At 44.1% G+C, this 17,712-nt stretch overlaps 1 protein-coding gene across 1 annotated transcript; it reads right to left on the reverse strand.

The window, feature by feature from the left end:
• Nucleotides 1-286: 286 nt before the first annotated feature.
• On the reverse strand, nt 287-13,885 carry LOC145355651 (carboxypeptidase A1-like). Its single transcript, XM_080207896.1, has 11 exons — nt 13,821-13,885; nt 10,509-10,590; nt 8,977-9,111; nt 7,934-8,032; nt 7,296-7,397; nt 6,474-6,575; nt 5,588-5,698; nt 4,767-4,857; nt 4,062-4,261; nt 1,377-1,461; nt 287-645 (listed from the first exon to the last, which is right to left on the reverse strand). The coding sequence occupies exons 1-11, from the start codon at nt 13,883-13,885 to the stop codon at nt 461-463; spliced, it is 1,257 nt and encodes a 418-aa protein (XP_080064022.1). The 3' UTR covers nt 287-460.
• Nucleotides 13,886-17,712: the final 3,827 nt, after the last annotated feature.

Below are 17,712 nucleotides of genomic sequence, written 5' to 3' on the forward strand. Positions count from 1 at the left end.
GGGAAGGGATACTAATTAGTGGTGGAAAGGATTCATTCACGATTGGTGGAGTATGTCGCAGGAGGATATTCAGTGTGTGTGAACTCTTATGATCCTAACAGCTTTTTCTCTTTTTATTTAAACTTCCTTACACAACTATTGCTCAATAATATGAGATGAACTCAGGAGCAGATTCCTCAGCCATTCAGGAATGTTGTTTCTACTCATCTCTGTATCCAGTCTGAAAGGACCAAATTTCAGATATCTGCCAGCGTTGACCCTTTCTGATCTTTATTTTTATTTGCAAGGTAGGGCGGTGGTGTTGCTTATTCAGTTATATGACGCTCCATTGATAGAAATACAAATAAAATAGAAGCAGTTTGATGGGAACTGTCACAAGCAAATTTGACATAATGAATGATCGTCAAAGGACAAGGTTAGCCATAGCTTGAGCTCTGTGTTGTTCCAGTTGGCAATAAGGTCATGAGCGGTTGCTAACATACTCCATGATTGTCTTCATTGCCAGCCAAGTCTCTTGAGCAGTTGGGAGAATCTGCCTGGCTGGTAGCATGAAACCATAACGACCGGTGTCACGGAGCTCAAAGGCAAAGGAGTACTTGATGCCCTGGTCATATGTCCAGTCAATGCTGCCTCCGCTGGCCTGGTCTGAAACAGAAAAGGAGAAACAATTCCACCTTAAGAGTGTTTTGTCTTCATAGCCCATGTATTTCCTCACTCAAAAAAAGGATTTGCATTTATATAGCACCTTTTGCAACCTCAGAACATCCCAAAGCATTTTACAGCCAAATCAATTATTTCTGAAGTGTAGTCACTGTTGTAATATAGATGAGGCAGCCAATTAGTCAATGGCTAGCTCCCACAAGCAGCAGGGATGAATGATTGGCATTGTTGGTTGAGGGATAAATATTGGTTAGGACAGCAGGATGAACACTTCTCGAAGGTAGTGTAGTTAAATCTTTTATTGTACAATTGATCAAGCATGCGGAGTCTCATCTTCCGACACTGCAGCACTCCTTCAGTACTGCAATGAAGGATCAGTCTGATCTATCTGCTCGGTTCCCTGGGACTTGGATCCACGACCTTCTGAACTGCGGGCAAAGAGTGCTCTAGATTCAGCCAAGGATGACCCAGAAAGAAAGCTTTGTTTCCCCATCTTCAAAGATGTGCAGGTTAGGTTGATTGGCAATGCTAAATTGACCCCTAGCGTCAGGGGGATTAGCAGGGTAAATACATGGAGTTATGGGGATATGTCCTGGGTGGGATCATTGGCGGTGCTGGTTTGATGGGCCAAATGGCCTCCTTTTACACTGTAGGGATTCTATGATTTGTGATTCTATGATCTACATGATTGTTACTTGCATAGTTGCTGTACTTACAGATTGCTTCACAGATAGACCCAATCTTATACCGTGTTCCATACAGTGAGGTTAAAGAGCTGACAGCAGATTTAGCAAGCATCTCCTGCAGGGAGAAAACAGAATCACTTTACCAATCTCATTTATTTACTTGCTGTAATCCAGTCTGGGTCACCAATCTAGAAAATAAAGAGCAGAATTGGAAAAGATCACTTAGCCCTGTATTATGGGATCTACCCAACCATCAGTCTCTTGCTATGATCTGTCCCCTATGTATTGGGAAGTATTTTTTATTATTGATCATTCGCAGGGTGTGAGTGTCACTGGCAAGGCCAGCATTTATTGCCCATCCCTATTACAATGGAGGCTTGCTAGGCCATTTCAGAATGCAGTTACCACATTGCTATGGACCTGAAGTCATATTTGGCCAGCGGATTTCCTTTCCTGAAGGATATTAGTGAGCCAGATGGATTTTGACAACAATCTGGTAGTTTTATGGTCACCTCACTAGCTTTTTATTTAGTTCCAGATTTATTCTATTCTGATACTAGTTCAATGACGTAACCACTGTGCTACCTAAACTCCTCCATGACCCACTGTATTATGGGAGCTACCTAGTCATTTAATATCTTGGGGCTGGGTTGTGTATAAGTAGTCCCTAAAGTATAAGGGAGAAAAGGGCAAATGTGAAAATAAAGAATTGAATTTGCTTGGCACCTTTCATGGTTGTGGGGCGTCCCAAAGCACTTTACAGTTATTGAAGGGCAGTCACTGTTAGTGTAGGTTGTAATAACCAAAAGAACCCTTTCACTGTCCTTTAAAAAGCACCAGAGGGTATTTTACCTTCGCCTGAAAAGCAACGCAGCTTCTCAGCTGAAGCATAGCATCTCTCTGACAGGGCAGGCAGTGGTGTAGTGGTATTTTCACCAGAGTACTAATCCAAGTAATGCTCTGGGGACTTGGGTTCAAATTCGCCAGATGCTAAAAATCTGGAATTAAATGTCTATTGAAACCATTGTTGCAAAAGCCAGGCTTGTTCACTAATGCCCTTCAGGGAAGGAACTATGTTATGACTCTTAAGTGCCCTCAATAAATATTGGCCCAGCCAGTGACATCCATATCCCAGCTATCAGTCTGGATTATGTTGCCTCTGGATTAAGACTTGAACCCACAACCTAACTCAAAGACAGGAGAGCTACCAAATGAGCCAAAGCCACCAGTTGAATGAGAAAAAGATACTTCAATAATTTTGCAACTGAAATGAATTTTTCACTGCCATTAAAGAGGATGCATTGAAAATTGATTAAACTAAATCTGAAAGAAGAACAGAAAATGGAAAGACCCAGCAGGTCTGGCAGCACTTGTGGAAAGAGAAACAGAGGACCCGATTTTATCTTCAAATTTGTGCCTGTTTTTGGGCTTGAAAACTTGGTAAAGTCGGGCGTGTGGTGAGTAGCGTGATCCACGCCCCCTTCTGCGCCAATTCCCCCTTTACCAAGGCCTGAAAATGGCCACAATCGTGCATGCATTTAAATTGACTTAATGGGCTGCACGCCCAACCGTACTGGCATTCCCCCCTTTACCACCATGTTTGCCCATCCAGATTCAGTGCGAAACAGACATGCTCAACAAAAATCTGATTCGGGTGCCCCAGTTAATGATGAGGTAAGTGCCACGCATCTGGCTCACTGTTTAAGATCAGTGGGGGGGAAAGGGGAGTCCACTGCCACTCTGCCTGAGATTAATGAGGGGGAAGTGGGGGGGAGATCAATCAGTGGGAGAGGGCGAGTGGCCCGTGATCGGTCTGGGTGGCGGGAGATTAAGGGGATCATAATGTTGTGGGGGTGGGGCAATGTCTATGGGGACTGGGGGAGACATTATCCAAACCTGGGAGCAATGTGGCAAGGGAGCTGCATTCTATCATTTTTTTCTGCACATGCGCAGTTGAAGGCGCTGATCGGAATTGCAGGGTTTCAGGTGCATTAAGCCCCGCCCACAGGCTTGTGCAGCGCAATTCAGAATTGCTGATACTTTTCAGGCAGAGTGCGTATCAGAGCACCAGAGAATGGCTCTAAAAGTCGGATCTGAAATACTCCCAGTTTCAAGTTCGCCCAGCACTTAGAATCAAAATGGTAAAGTAGGATCCAGAATTAACATTTTAAATGTGTATGAGCTCTGAAGAAGAGTCAAATGGATGGAAATATTAAGTTTTTTTTCTCTCCTCACTCATGTTGTCAGACCTAAGCTAATACAAGTTGCTTCACCCCACCCCCATGAACTCAGCAGGTTAAGATCATGACTAACTGTAAACTGAATGGAACAGGTCAATTTTTGGTTAGTGTTGTGCCAACTGGCCACAAGCAGGATTGCACACAGAGACTTTAAACTCAGTGGCATGACTCTGGACTGGGGAAATTAATATCAGTAAAGGCCCCCTTCCCTGATGTTCATCAGGAATTCTTCATGGAGGGGGAAGGCCAGGGAGCAGGACAGCACCTGGCCTGCTGGTAATGTTGGGTAGATTGACCATTTGGAGGAGTTAATGGAGGTGACTCACCCTCAGTGAATCAATCCCCTCCCACTGTCGAGGGGTCAGACCTGCTCAAGAAATGAGGGAATAATCATGGGAGATGGAGGAAAACGTGTGGGGATGGGAGAGATTGTGGGAAAATGGACAATGAAGAATGTAAAGAAGGTTTGACCTACCAGTTCCTTGTAATCAGCAGGGGGCACACACTTGTACCCAAAAGGGAACATGAGCAGCTGTGAGTAACTGTGAATGGTGATGAAGCTCTTGATATTTCCGTGACTCTGCACAAAGTTGACAATGGCCGCCACCTCAGGTTCAGAGTTGGGATAGGGCCCATGGTACGTCGACATGCATGGATTATTACTGGTTCCAGGACCTGTCACATGGACAGCAGCTGGCATTAATCTTTACACAAAGCCCTTACTTCCTCTATATTGCTCTCATCACATCTTCCACCTCTGCTGCTAATTCCCAAGCACTGGTTGCCACCACCTTCTTGCAATGAACAGCTATTCAACCACAGGGGCATCATAACCAAGACTGATCATCACCACACCTGAAGTCCAGGCTTTCTCACTTCCAGGCACAGTCTTGATGTGACATTTTGGAATCCACTTGTCTTCAGCTAACCTCTCAGTCTGTTCTCCTGGGAAGATGAAATCTTATGGTGGTTTATCCAGTGAGAACCACAACTCCCTCAGCCTACCTTTGTGCAGGGTCTGCATGTAGATGTCGGGTGAGAGCAAGACTAGACACAGCAATGATGTCTACAGTAGTTAAATAGCTCTCTGGCATCACTACCTAATGATCTGGTTGAGGCCCAGCCTCGAGGGTAATATATTCCTATGAAGCTAAAGGAGGAAGAAAAAAATCTCACACACCTCCAAACCCAGCGTCAAAGTTCCTGTTGGCATCAACCCCAACACATTTCCTTCCAGGGGCGGTGGATCTGGTCTTACGCCACATTCGGTTCTAGAAGAAGGTCATATGATCAGAACATCAGCATTGAACCAAACCCTTCAGCTCTTCAACCTTCTGAAATATCTGCCTTCCTCTAATTCTCGCCTCTTGAGCATCCCTGACTTTAGTGGCTCCACATTAACTGCCAAGGCCCCAAGTTCTGGAATACTTTCCCTAAACATCACCACCTCTCTTTCTTCCTTTAGGACCTTTGACCAGGCTTTTACTCATCTGACCTAATACCTCCTTCATCATCAGTGTCATATTTTGTTTTATAGTGTTCCTATAAAGCATTTGGGAGATATTATGATATTAAAAATGCTATAAAAATGTAAGTTGTTGTTATACTGTCCTCATGAGCACAGGGCACAAGCATTGCAACACCTTCATGAGGTCAGGAGAAAGAGAAGGAAACTGCATTTCTGTGGCATGATCTCAGGGTTTCCCAAAGCATTTACAACCAATTAAGTACTTCCTTTGAATGTGGCTAAGGGAAATGCATAGCACACTCTCACAAACAGTAGTGTGATGAGTGGTCGGATCATCCTGCATTTACTGAACTGTCAGTTTGTGTACATCACTGACAGTACAAGATATTCCTCAGTCATAAGAGATAGTTTCCTTTACACTGGGGATCAAAGGAAGCTGATATATGTCTGTAGTGATTATTGATAGAGCTCAATCCAAAGATTTGGAGATGTCAGAGTGTCTCGATCAAACTGGAAGCCCTGGAGGTACTGACCTTAGTGTGGGTGTAAACATAGCCATCTGGGTTCACCACAATCTCCATGAAGATGTCTATCTTCCTCAGTAGTGCCGTGATGAAGGGTTCCTGGCCATAGTCAGTGACAATCTGGAAGAGAGATTTTGTGATGTAACGAATGGTGTTTAATCCCTGCTCTTTTCCTCAGTGTTACTCGGGACTGGATTAAAGTTCGACAGATGTGAGCAGCCACACATCACTCAAGGATCAAACCCAGGTGGACAAATCTCAGTACCAACCTCCCCCCCACCCGAAACACACACTGCCATCCAGCACAGCGTCAAATGCTCAAGTACCCTGTATCTTGGCAGTGAGGGAAACATAGAGAAATAAAAGCTAGTGAGAGAAGAAAAACCAAAGTAAGAGAAACCTATAGAGAGAAACTGACTGAATGAGTTAAAGGGTAGATTGAACAGATCACAAATATAGGGAGTCAAATAGAGAGTAAGATGAAAGAGAGTGAGACAGTACAAGGAACAAATAAAGAGGTAGAGTGAGAAAGAGTAAAGTGAAGAGAAGGAAAATGAGATGGGAAAAAACAGATAAGGAGAGACAGAGAGTGTGACGGAACAAGAAACAGAGCAGGGGAAACAGCTACCCTGCCACAGGGGCAATCAATTGTCATCTGTCATATAAAGACTCAATTCTATCCACCTTCAAACCATAGGGTGCTGAGGCCAACTGTACTACCTCCCTGCCAAGGGTCCTGAGGCCAACCCTGCCTTTCCTTCCACCTCTCCCCAACCCGCCTCCAAGTACTGCGGTCAGCTAACTGAGCACAGAGCTGGAATGGACCCCAGACCTGGTTCAGTTTGATTTATGGTTGGGTGTTAACCACGTCCAACACCTCAATGTGTTTGTTTACCTTCTTCGCCATCCAGATTGCGCTGGCAGGAGAGACCCACTCGCGGGCATGGATCCCACTGTCAATCCAGATCGCTGGGCGTCCTGTTCCACCAGTGCTGAACTGTCAAAGTGAACGGGATATGGTTACAAGGAGGAACACGGCCCTGTTCCAAGGTGGGGCAGATTTCCCTCCATTGAACTTGGGAGGCTGAAAGCATCATTTTGGGGAAGCAGAGAGGAAACAGAGCACAGCACAAATTACAATCCACCTGATTTTCCAACTGTTCCCTCAAATGGACCCAATACCAGGGGTAGGCTCTGGTCACGTTTCCACAAACTGCACCCAAGCAATAGTTTTTACCCCAAATGCTAATGAGGAAAATTAGTCCTCATGGAAACACATCCAGCAGATTCCCAGTGTGGCAAAGGATTGGTGAAGGATTAACAGAAGATGGTGGTAAATTCTCCAGGAATTTGCTCAGATTTGGCAAGCCTAGAGTCCCTGACTGACCCACTCAAATTGTTTTGTCTGTGTTGGTGCTGAATTCAATCCTATCAATGGGAGAAGATTCTTCTTGTTTCTGTGAGAACTGAACAAAGCTTGTTTCAGGCCCTGGGATCTCTGCTGGTTGAACTGGGTCTTGGAACAGAGGGTGGAGATGATGTTCAAGGCAGTGCTGGGCTCCACATGGCAGCTGGGCCCAAGCCCCCTGGCTGGCTTGGAACTGCCCAGGAGAAAGAAAAACAGCCAGGAGAAAGATTCAACTTTCAATTCCTCACTCCTGGTTGGATGTGAAGAACCCAGTGAATAATTAGTCCTTAATTATGATCATTTCTATACCTTTAACACATAGAGTGGGCGGCCTTCAAACGACGTTCCAATCTGTAGCTTCTCTACCAGTCCTGGAAACTCAGTAGCAAGACTGTCCATCCAACTGTAGATCTGGAGTAAGGGTTAAAGATAAATCAAAACATTGCTGACAAACATTTCTGTGAAGAGGGTAAGAGAGGAAGCAACACACAAAAAGAAGATGGCGATTGAAAATACTTCAGCAATGGTTATATACACTCACCACTCTAGCTAGTTCTGGTCATACTCACTACACCAAGCTAACTAGTAATTGACTATTCAGATCTTTCATAATAACTAAAGTAAGTAGTTGGAGATGTGTAATGAGATTGCGGTTGGATGGGTTGTCTGGAATGTTGCAGCAAGTATTCCTGTGGAGAGAAGTGAGTGAAAGGTTTGTGTCTGGAAGGAGCCTAAGGGTCCAGTGTTATTTCTTTCTCCTTATCCCTGACCAACCCTCCCTCATGCTTTCATTGACTGTATCTGCAAAGCCTTCACACAGTGACCAAGAGCACTGGGAGCTGGTGTCAATGCAATATCCACTCAGGTGGGAGTGACCCATCCTCACCATCCCCTCAGCGGACAAATGTGATGCGACATTTTCTCAGTAAAGCCCCCTGAGTGCGTACCTCATCCAGTGTGTGGTATTTGTCGTAGTTGAAGGAGGAGGTGGTACGTTCCATCATGGTTGTTGGCTCCAATTCAGCTTTTTCATTGTCAATCATCACCTAAAGGTAAGAGATGGTTTTATACAAAGTCTCAGCACAACTCACCATGTTTCACACAAATACTTTTCAGGTGCTGTCTCTCTGGTAATGCAGAGGACTACAGCAGTCAGTCAGCATGGAACAAGATCCCGCAACCAGCAATGTGCGAAAGGACCAGTTCATCTGTTTTAGTGATGTTGGCTGGGAAGAACAGTATCATTAATAGCCACTTTCTCTTCCATTTTATTTCTCTTCCATTTTATTCCTCTCTTCATCTCCCCTCAACAGGTTTTCCAAAGCGTCACAAACCAATGTTCTCAACTAATTTTTTTCGCATATGACTCTTCATACATAGTCCCAGACATACCCGCCCCCTACATACCACTGTTCGCATATGTACATACCCCATGTACCCCAAACCCTATTCTCATGCACTTATACATTCCACCATGCACATCCTACACAGACATGTACACACACTGCTGACATACACAAGTGCCCCAGATACCACCAAACACACAACCCTACTCACATACACTTACATAACCCCTCATACACATCAAAACACATTCCCCACACATGTGCACACCACTATGTAACTTTTTCATACACATACAAATAAACACAAATCTGTTCACATACCCCACATACTTCCAATGCCCACCCCTATTCACATATACATATCCCCACAAGCACGCACAACCCTATGCATTCCCCGGCTGGCATAAGCTCACACACATGGTCACATACACTTATATATACCTCTACTCATACATAGGCTCTCACATGCAGCCCATACACGTGGCAATTTGCACAGGTTCCTACACACCCCACTCACAGACATGTCCAGCAGAGACCACTACAATAAAATTAAGAATAGGGAACCTGGCCAAATATCTCCCTCTCCAACCCAAGATGCTGAGCCCCATTGTAGCCCCTTTGCCTGGCTTAGGTTAGTGTCATACCTGCAGATCTTCAATCATCACTGAGTACTGAATATTATTGTGCTCCAGAAAGACTTTGAAAGACTGAAGACTGTTCTGTGGAACATGGACATCAATAATGAGATCAGACCTTACCGGACTGCGCCATATATCAAGCTGGAGAGAGAGGGAGAAGGCAATCATGTTTAATATCTAGAATATATTTTGCAGTACATTATACAATATAGGCTGCATTTCCCATTGACTAGTGGACAGCAAAACACAACAACTGGTGTTTTCATTAGAAACAGGAAGTTTCCTCAAAACCAGTTGTTCCCTCACTATGTTGCTGATCATTGTATGTATTGTATTGTGATGTGGAGATGCTGGCGTTGGACTGGGGTAAACACAGTAAGAAGTCTCACAACAGCAGGTTAAACTCTCCACTCACCTGACGAAGGAACAGCGTTCCAAAAGCTTGTGGCATTTACTATCAAATAAACCTGTTGGACTTTAACCTGGTGTTGTGAGACTTCTTACTGTGCAATACGTTGGCCAGCTCCCAACGATAAGCTGAATTTACTGTCGAAGTTTTCACATTGTAAAGCATTTTCACACAGAGGGTGGTTAATGCCTGGAATACGCTGCCAGAGGAGGTGGTGTAAGGAGATTCTGTAACAGCATTCAAGAGGCATCTGGATAGATACATGAATGGGTAGGAAATAGACGGATATGGACCACGCAAAGGCATGAAAATATTCGATTAGAGTGGCATCTGTGTCAGCACAGACTTGATGGGCCAAAGGGCCTGTTCCTGTGCTGTACTGTTCTTTGTTCTTTGAACCCAGCTTTATTCTACTTCAGTGACAGAAAATACAAGAAGAAGGAAAATTGATCAGTTACTGATCATATCCATCTTACAGCTTGTTTTCACATCCCTTATCTGCTCTATCTCTATAATCACCTCTAGCCCCACAATCCACTGAGTATCTGAACTCATCTAATGCTGACCTTTTTCGCTCCACCGTTGTCTTCAGTTGTCTAGGCCTAAGCCCTGGAATTCCCTCCCTACACTTCCCTGTATCTCCACCTTGCTTTCCTTCGATAAGACCCTCCTTAAAATTGACTTCTTTCATCAAGCTTTTGATCATTTGACTGAATAGGTCCTTATTTGGCTCAGGGTCACACTTTATTTAATAATGCACCCATGGAGCCCTAGGATATTTCATCACATTAAAGGTGCTATATAAATATATGTTATTGTTGTTTCACTACATAGGAAAAATAAATATTAAAAAGAAGGGAGAGAAAGTCATTTATTAATTTAAAGTGTGACCTTTACAACTGCTTAGAACTGCTTTCTGGTCCCAGCAGTTAATAAGTAGCTACAAAGCCTGGATGTGCCCAGTTTGAATGGAATCTTAAAGGACAGGACAAATTTACACTCTGACATTACAGTGCTGAAGCAGACATTGGCCCAACTTTGTCAGTGTCCACTGATGGAAGAGTTCCCATGTGTTTGTAGCTCCCTCTGTACCTTATGGTGAGAGATGCAGTTTTACTCTCTGACTCACCTGGAGATGCTCCTGTTCCTCCAAGGACATCACCAGGCTCACCTGTTCTTCATCTCTGGCTGTAATGCGCAAGACCTGATCCCTGCAAAGAAGCCAAAGAAGCAAAGAAGCCAAGTATCAGTTCCAGTATTTCATTTTTGGGTTTTTGATTAATTATTAAGAAAGGAAAAACTTGCATATTCATTACAAGAAGGATGTGGAAGCTATTGAAAGGGTGCAGAGGAGATTTACAAGGATGTTGCCTGGATTGGGTGGCATGCCTTATGAGGATAGGTTGAGGGAGCTCGGTCTTTTCTCCCTAGATAGAGGAAGGATGAGAAGTGACCTTATAGAGGTTTATAACATGTCGAGAGGTATAGATCGGGTGGATTCTCAGAGGCTATCTCCCAGGGTTGAAATGGTTGCTACGAGAGGACACAGGTTTAAGGTGCTGGGGAGCAAGTACAGAGGAGATGTCAGGGGTAAATTTTTCACTCAGAGGGTGGTGGGTGAGTGGAATCGGCTGCTGTCAGTGATGGTGGAGGTGAACTCTTTGGGGTCTTTTAAGAGACTTCTGGATGAGTATATGGGATTTAATGGGATTGAGGATTATAGATAGGCCTGGTAGGTAGGGATATGATCGGTGCAACTTGTGGGCCAAAAGGCCTGTTTGTGCTGTAGTGTTCTATGTTCTATAACACCCTTTCCTGATCTCAGCATGTCCCATAAGCAATATACTTAAAGGTATAATCATCGTTGAAATGCAACAAACCACAGTCAATTTGAACAACAAAGTTCCACAAACAGCAATGAGGTAAATGACCAGATAATTTGTTACAATAATGTTGGCTGAAGGATGAAGATTGGCTCAAAACAATGGGGCAATAACCCCACCCCCCCATTCTTCATCCAGTAGTGCTCTTTTTTTTCCTTCATCTATGAGGGCAATCAGGGCTTTGGATTAACATCAAGATAGCATCTCTGACAGTTCAGCACGCCCTCAGTGTCAGCCTAGAAATTGTGCTTCAGTTTCTGAAGTGAGACTTTGACCCACAACCTTCAGAGGTAAGAGTTTGCCCCAAGCCAACACAACATAGACACCTCATGAGAGAAGAGATGTTAAACGATATTTTGTGAAGTTATGAAAGAACTTCAGGAATCATTTTGATCTGCAGAATGTACCACAACTTCTGGAAACAACAAAAATGAACAAATATATTTTAGTAATTATTTGTATCTCCCCTCCATCCCTCCTGGCTCCTGTAAGGTCTGGTTGCCAAGTCTTTCCTTATGAGAGTCTTTATTGTGGAAGGCAGGTTTAGTGTAAAATTAATACTAGGGATGAGTTATAAATCCCACAATCAATTTTTAAGTGTAAACTGTAGCTTCACCCCCATTGGAAAAAAATCAAAAGAACAGGTTTAAACTTCAGATTTACTCAGATGAAAGATAATTCTGCAGTCATAGAGTTTTACAGCATAAAAAGTGGACCTTCACCCCATCATGTCTGCACTGGCCATCAAGCACTATTCATTCAAACCTCCTTTTTCAGCACTTTGTCCATAGCCTTGTATGTTATGGCATTTCAAGGTCAAGCGTGAAGTCTAGCAGATATTATCAATTGATGGGAAGAGATATGAACCGGAAGAGGTGTAGAAACAGATAATCAGGCAGGTAGAGGCTAGACACTATTAAATAAGTGACATTTTATCAGGCAAACAGTACATTTGCAGGAAAATCTTCAAACTGTTGCCATCCATATTACAAGCATACGAATTTGGAACAGGAGTAGACTCTCCCACCTGCTCCACCAATCAGTAAGATCATGGCCAAATTGATTGTAACTTAAAATCCATGTTCCTGCCTACCCCCAATTATACTTTCACCATCCCACCCCCTCTTGTTAATGGAGAATGTATCTGCCTCTGTCTCAGAAATATTCAAAGACACTACTTCCGCTGCCTTTTGAAGAAGAAAGTTCATAAAGTGAAAACTAATGCTAAGAAAAGCCAATGGATGGAACTGCTAATCCTGTAGGTATTTCAGGGACCCCATGGAAGCATGTCTGGCAGTCTTTGGTACAGCCCAAAGTTGGTCTCTTCCTTCTGATCTTCCAGGAATTTAGTTCCTTGATTTCCCCAACTTGATAGACTCAGATGAAGCATAGTCAGCTAATCGTTATACAGCTCTCCACTCAGCCTGACCACATGCCTCAGAACCATGCAGGACCACTCATATCAACCACAAGGTGACAATTCTCCATGTTCCATACCCAGTTTCCTTGATTGTCAATTCAGATTTATGGACTGATTTGCCTTGTTGATCCTCACCCATGAGGAATTGGAGTAAAGACTTCCCAGTCATTTTGTAGACAACCCCTCGAGAAGAGAGATAGATGTGACCTACCCCCTTCAGTTTGGACAGTATTTGAACTTAGATGTCAAAGGTGTAAGATCAATATACTAATCACAGCTTAAGGTTTCATTTGCTTTAGATTCGTGGGGTTTTCGAGTTCAGTCACGAATGGTGCTGCTCCTTAAACCTCAGCAACCAGGTCTGGAGTTGAACAGAACACTTGATTGCTCTCAGTACATTTACTCTTGGAACGAATGATGCAAGCTCTTTAGTCCCGACCTGGGACTGGTTAGCACACTACAGACTTGTGATTGGCCATCAAGAGAGCCACTCTTTCCCATGTACTCTTCAAGGTTCTGAGGCACCTGTATCATTCCAATTCCTCATCTAGTTGCTCAACATGGGAATCTCGGCAGATAAAGTTGGCTGGCTACTTTAGGAAACATCCCAGCTGAACCTAATTCTCTTTGCAAACATATATCTTTGGGTTCGATTCCCAGCTTGGGAGACTGAATGTGCAGAGTCTGCACGTTCTCCCTGTGTCTGCGTGCGTTCATTCCAGGTGCTCCAGTTTCCTCCCAGTCTGAAAGACATGCTGGTTAGGTGCATTGGTCAAACTAAATTCTTCCTCAGTGTAACTGAACAGGAATGTGGCGACTAGGGGATTTTCATAGTAACTTTGTTGCAGTGTTAATGTAAGCCGACTTGTGACACTAATAAATAAACTTAAAACTTAAATTTAAAACTCTTTTAGAAGGAGGTTCCCTGGTCGAGTTCCCCTTCCCCATCACAACTCCAAGCTCAGAGCTATCATGATCAATGGTCTCACCCCCTCCACTCTGCATCAGCAAATTCAACAAATGGCAAGGATTGAACCTGGGAGCTTTCTAATTCCACACCAAGAGGTAAGGGCCTAACACCCTTACGTGTGATTTGGAATATAAATTGGTGGAACCTGGCCACAAGGTAGCAACTCACCCCTCGAACCCTCTCTGAGCACAAGTAGCCACCAGCAGAGCCACGAAAATCAAAAGCGTTCTCATGGTGAAGTCTTGTGGAAAGATACAATTATGTCAGGCCCTATTTAAAGGATGAGAGGTGTCAAGGCAGTGACTTGGGCCAAAGATTAATGACCAACATTAATCTGAAGAAAGGTGGAAGAATTCCCACACAAATTGAAACTGTTTATATCAAAAACGTTGTTTGTTTTTCCAGCAAACTCCTGATACTCATGAATAAAAATATCTATCTGTTCATAGCTCACAAAGCACAATCAAATTCAAGAATGGGAAAGCTGTGCATTGGGGTTTTCCAGTATCATTGAACACTGTTTTCCTTTGTGATTATTTATTAAATTTACTTTTGGGGTTAGGGATGATGACATGGGAACAGTGCACAGGCAGTCTTGTAAATTAGGGCTAGGGATGATGACGAGGGAACAGTGCACAGGCAGTTTTGTGAGTTGACATGTTACTGACTCCTTCATATCAGGGACGATGCGGTGTCAAAACTTCTTACATATCATAGAATCATAGAATCCCTACAGTGCAGAAGGAGGCCATTTGGCCCATCGAATCTGCACCAACCGCAATCCCACCCAGGCCATATCTCCTTAATCCTACTTATTTACCCTGACACTAAGGGGCAACTTAGCGTGACGAAATAACCTAACCCGCACATCTTTGGAGTGTGGGAGGAAACCGGAACACCCGGAGGAAACCCACACAGACACGGGGAGAATGTGCAAACTCCACACAGACAGTGACCCAAGCTGAGAATCGAACCTGGGTCCCTGGCACTGTGAGGCAGCGGTGTTAACCACTGTAACATCGTACCGACCCTATTGGGCTGGATTTTCCACCTCGCCCACCCTGAAGAATTCCATCCAAGGTCAACAGATCTTTCCATGGTCCACCCTCACCTGCTCCGATTCCCGTGGCGGACAGAACAGGAAAATTTGCTCCAAAATTGAGTTAATCTAATCTCACCTGAAGCAGTTGTTGGGGAATGAGGGAAATGCTTGACAGATTAGTTTTAAACACTTTGATAAGATCACCCTACAAACTCCTATACTTAATAACAGACAAATCAAAATTTATGCTGTCCTGTTAATTTAACTCCTTTAAAGCCCTAGTATCATTTTAGTGAATTTGCACCATACTGCACTCCCTCCAAAGCTAATTTATCCTTCCTGATGTGTAGTAAATGTAGTTACTCCAGACAGGGTCTAACCAAAGCTCTGCACAACTGATAAATCACTTCTTCATTCTTGTGTTCCAACAGGTGTTTGATAAGGTGCCGCACAAAAGGTTGCTTCAGAAGGTTAGGGGGCATGGAGTTGGGGGTAAGGTGTTAGCGTGGATAGACAATTGGTTGTCTAATAGGAGGCTGAGAGTTGGTATCAATGGGTGCTATTCTGATTGGCGGTTGGTGACTAGTGGAGTGCCCCAGGGATTGGTGCTGGGGCCTCAGCTGTTTACCATTTATATAGATGATCTGGAGGAGGGGGCTGAGCATAGGGTGACGAAATTTGCTGATGACACAAAGGTGAGTGGAAAAGCAAATTGTGCAGAGGGTATGGAAAGTCTGCAGAGGGATCTGGATAGGCTGAGTGAGTGGGCGAGGACCTGGCAGATGGAGTACAATGTTAGCAAGTGTGAGGTTATCCATTTTGGCAGGAATAATAGTAGGAGGGATTACTATTTAAAGGGCGAAAAGCTGCAGCATGCTACAGTGCAGAGGTACGTGGGGGTCCCTGTGCAGGAGTCGCAAAAACCCTTTCTGCAGGTGCAGCAGGTGATCAAGAAGGCGAATGGGATGCTGGCCTTTATAGGGAGGGGGATAGAATATAAAAGCAGGGAGGTCTTGCTGCAACTGTACAGGGCACTGGTGAGGCCGCAGCTGGAGTACTGTGTGCAGTTTTGGTCGCCGCACTTGTGCAAGGATATTTTGGCCTTGGAGGGAGTGCAGAGGAGGATCACTCGGCTGATACCGGAGATGAGGGGGTTAGACTATGAAGAGAGACTAAATAGACTGGGTCTGTACTCGTTGGAGTTTAGAAGGATGAGGGGGGATCTTACAGAGACGTATAAGATAATGAAAAGAATGGATTGGGTAGAGGTAGAGAGATTCTTCCCGAGCAGAAAGGACAGCAGGACTAGGGGGCCCAGCCTCAAGATAAGTGGGGGGCAGTTTAGAACGGAGTTGAGGAGGAACTTCTTCACTCAAAGGGTGGTGAATCTCTGGAATCCTCTGCCCATTGAAGTGGTGGAGGCTACCTTGCTAAATATATTTAAGACACGGGTAGACAGGTTTTTGACAGACAAGGGAATTAAGGGTTATGGGGAAAAAGCGGGAAAGTGGAACTGAGCTACTTCAGATCAGCCATGATCTTATTGAATGGCAGGGCAGGCTCAAAGGGCTAGATGGCCTTCTCCTGCTCCTATTTCTTATGTGCTTATGTTCTTATGTAAATGGCAAGTTACATAGTTGGCAGCAAGATTCGATTCGATTCCCAGCTTGGGTCACTGTCCGTGTGGAGTTTGTACATCCTCTCTGTTTCTGCATGGGTTTCCTCCAGATGCTCTGGTTTCCTCCCACACTCCAAAGATGTGCAGGTTAGGTTGTTTGGCCATGCTAAATTGCCCCTTAGTGTCAGGGTAAATAAGTAGGGTTATGGGGATAGGGCCTGTGGGATTGCAGTTGGTGCAGACTTGATGGGCCGAATGGCCTCTTTCTGCACTGTTGGGATTCTATGAAATGTAAGAAGTTTTGACACTGCATCCTCCCTGATGTGAAGGAGTCAGTAACACATCAACATACAAAACCATCTGTGCACTGTCTCCCATCGTCATCACCCCAACCCCTAAATTAAATTTAATAAATAATCACAAAGGGAAACAGTGTTGAATGATTTGGAAGCCATGAAAGGGGCATAGACAGACTGATGTGCAAAACTGCAGCAGGTAGAGTTGTAGATGGACAATGTTGGATCATTCACTTTGGATCCAAGGAAAACAGCAAGACTCTCTTGCCTTGAGACACTAGGAGCTGCGGACAATGAGATTAATGTAGGTGGTCATGTAGATGAATCACTAGAATCTAATGGACTGGTGCAAAGGGCTAACATTTTAGAACTTTTCCTCCAAAAGGCTGTACGTTTTTGGTGAATTGATATTTTTAGTAGGGTGTATCAAATGGATATGGAACAAACTCAGATGAAGTTGAGGTACTGATCAGCTCTGACTGAACTGAATGGCAGGAATGTGTTTTATTGAATGGACACTCTCCTGTTCACAATGCTCCTCTGTGTAACCTTGGACAATCGTGGTCATCTTCCTCAGTGTCGTGTTTGAACTCTCTTACTTGAGGGTTTATTTCTAAACTTCCATTGACCTCATTTTTTTGAAGGGCTACTTGATGTTGTATGTGGTTAAATCTCCCTCAGGTGGTTAATTTCATTTCTCCTCTGTTAATTGGATTCTTTTAACCATCATTGGATCAAGGTTGTGATAATGTCTGAGCTGAGAAAAAAAGTACTGGAGAAACCCAAGGGACTAAAATCCAGCAAGTTGCTGGGTGTGAGAGCCTACAACCTGGGATCTTAAAAGAGATAGCTACAGAGATAATGGATGCATTGGCTATATATTATAATGGCCACAGGGGAATTGTCAATAGATTTTCCCTTGTAGAATACGAGCTCCCCTATTTGGCGGGTGGAGATTTGCCCAACAGGGAAACAGCAAGAGGGAATTTAAACCCAACTGGCTCCATGCAGGCCAGCAGTCAAAGGACTCAGGGTCTTGACCTGCACACTGTAACTCCTGGGCAGCACTTTATCCACACTGTAAATGTGGATAAAGAAGACTGA

Source organism: Carcharhinus amblyrhynchos, chromosome 19, assembly GCF_965287045.1.
Source record: "Carcharhinus amblyrhynchos chromosome 19, sCarAmb.v2.hapA, whole genome shotgun sequence".
Classification (NCBI taxonomy): domain Eukaryota; kingdom Metazoa; phylum Chordata; class Chondrichthyes; order Carcharhiniformes; family Carcharhinidae; genus Carcharhinus; species Carcharhinus amblyrhynchos.

Bases quoted from the DNA above. Each gene is read 5' to 3' on its own strand.
- LOC145355651 (XM_080207896.1), bottom strand. From the start codon at position 13,885: ATGAGAACGCTTTTGATTTTCGTGGCTCTGCTGGTGGCTACTTGTGCT. The intron at 9,112-10,508 runs GTGAGTCAGAGA...CTCTCTCTCCAG, and splicing joins AGGAACAGGAGCATCTCCAG to CTTGATATATGGCGCAGTCC. The intron at 4,262-4,766 runs GTGTGTGAGATT...TCCATGTGACAG, and splicing joins CTTTGACGCTGGGTTTGGAG to GTCCTGGAACCAGTAATAAT.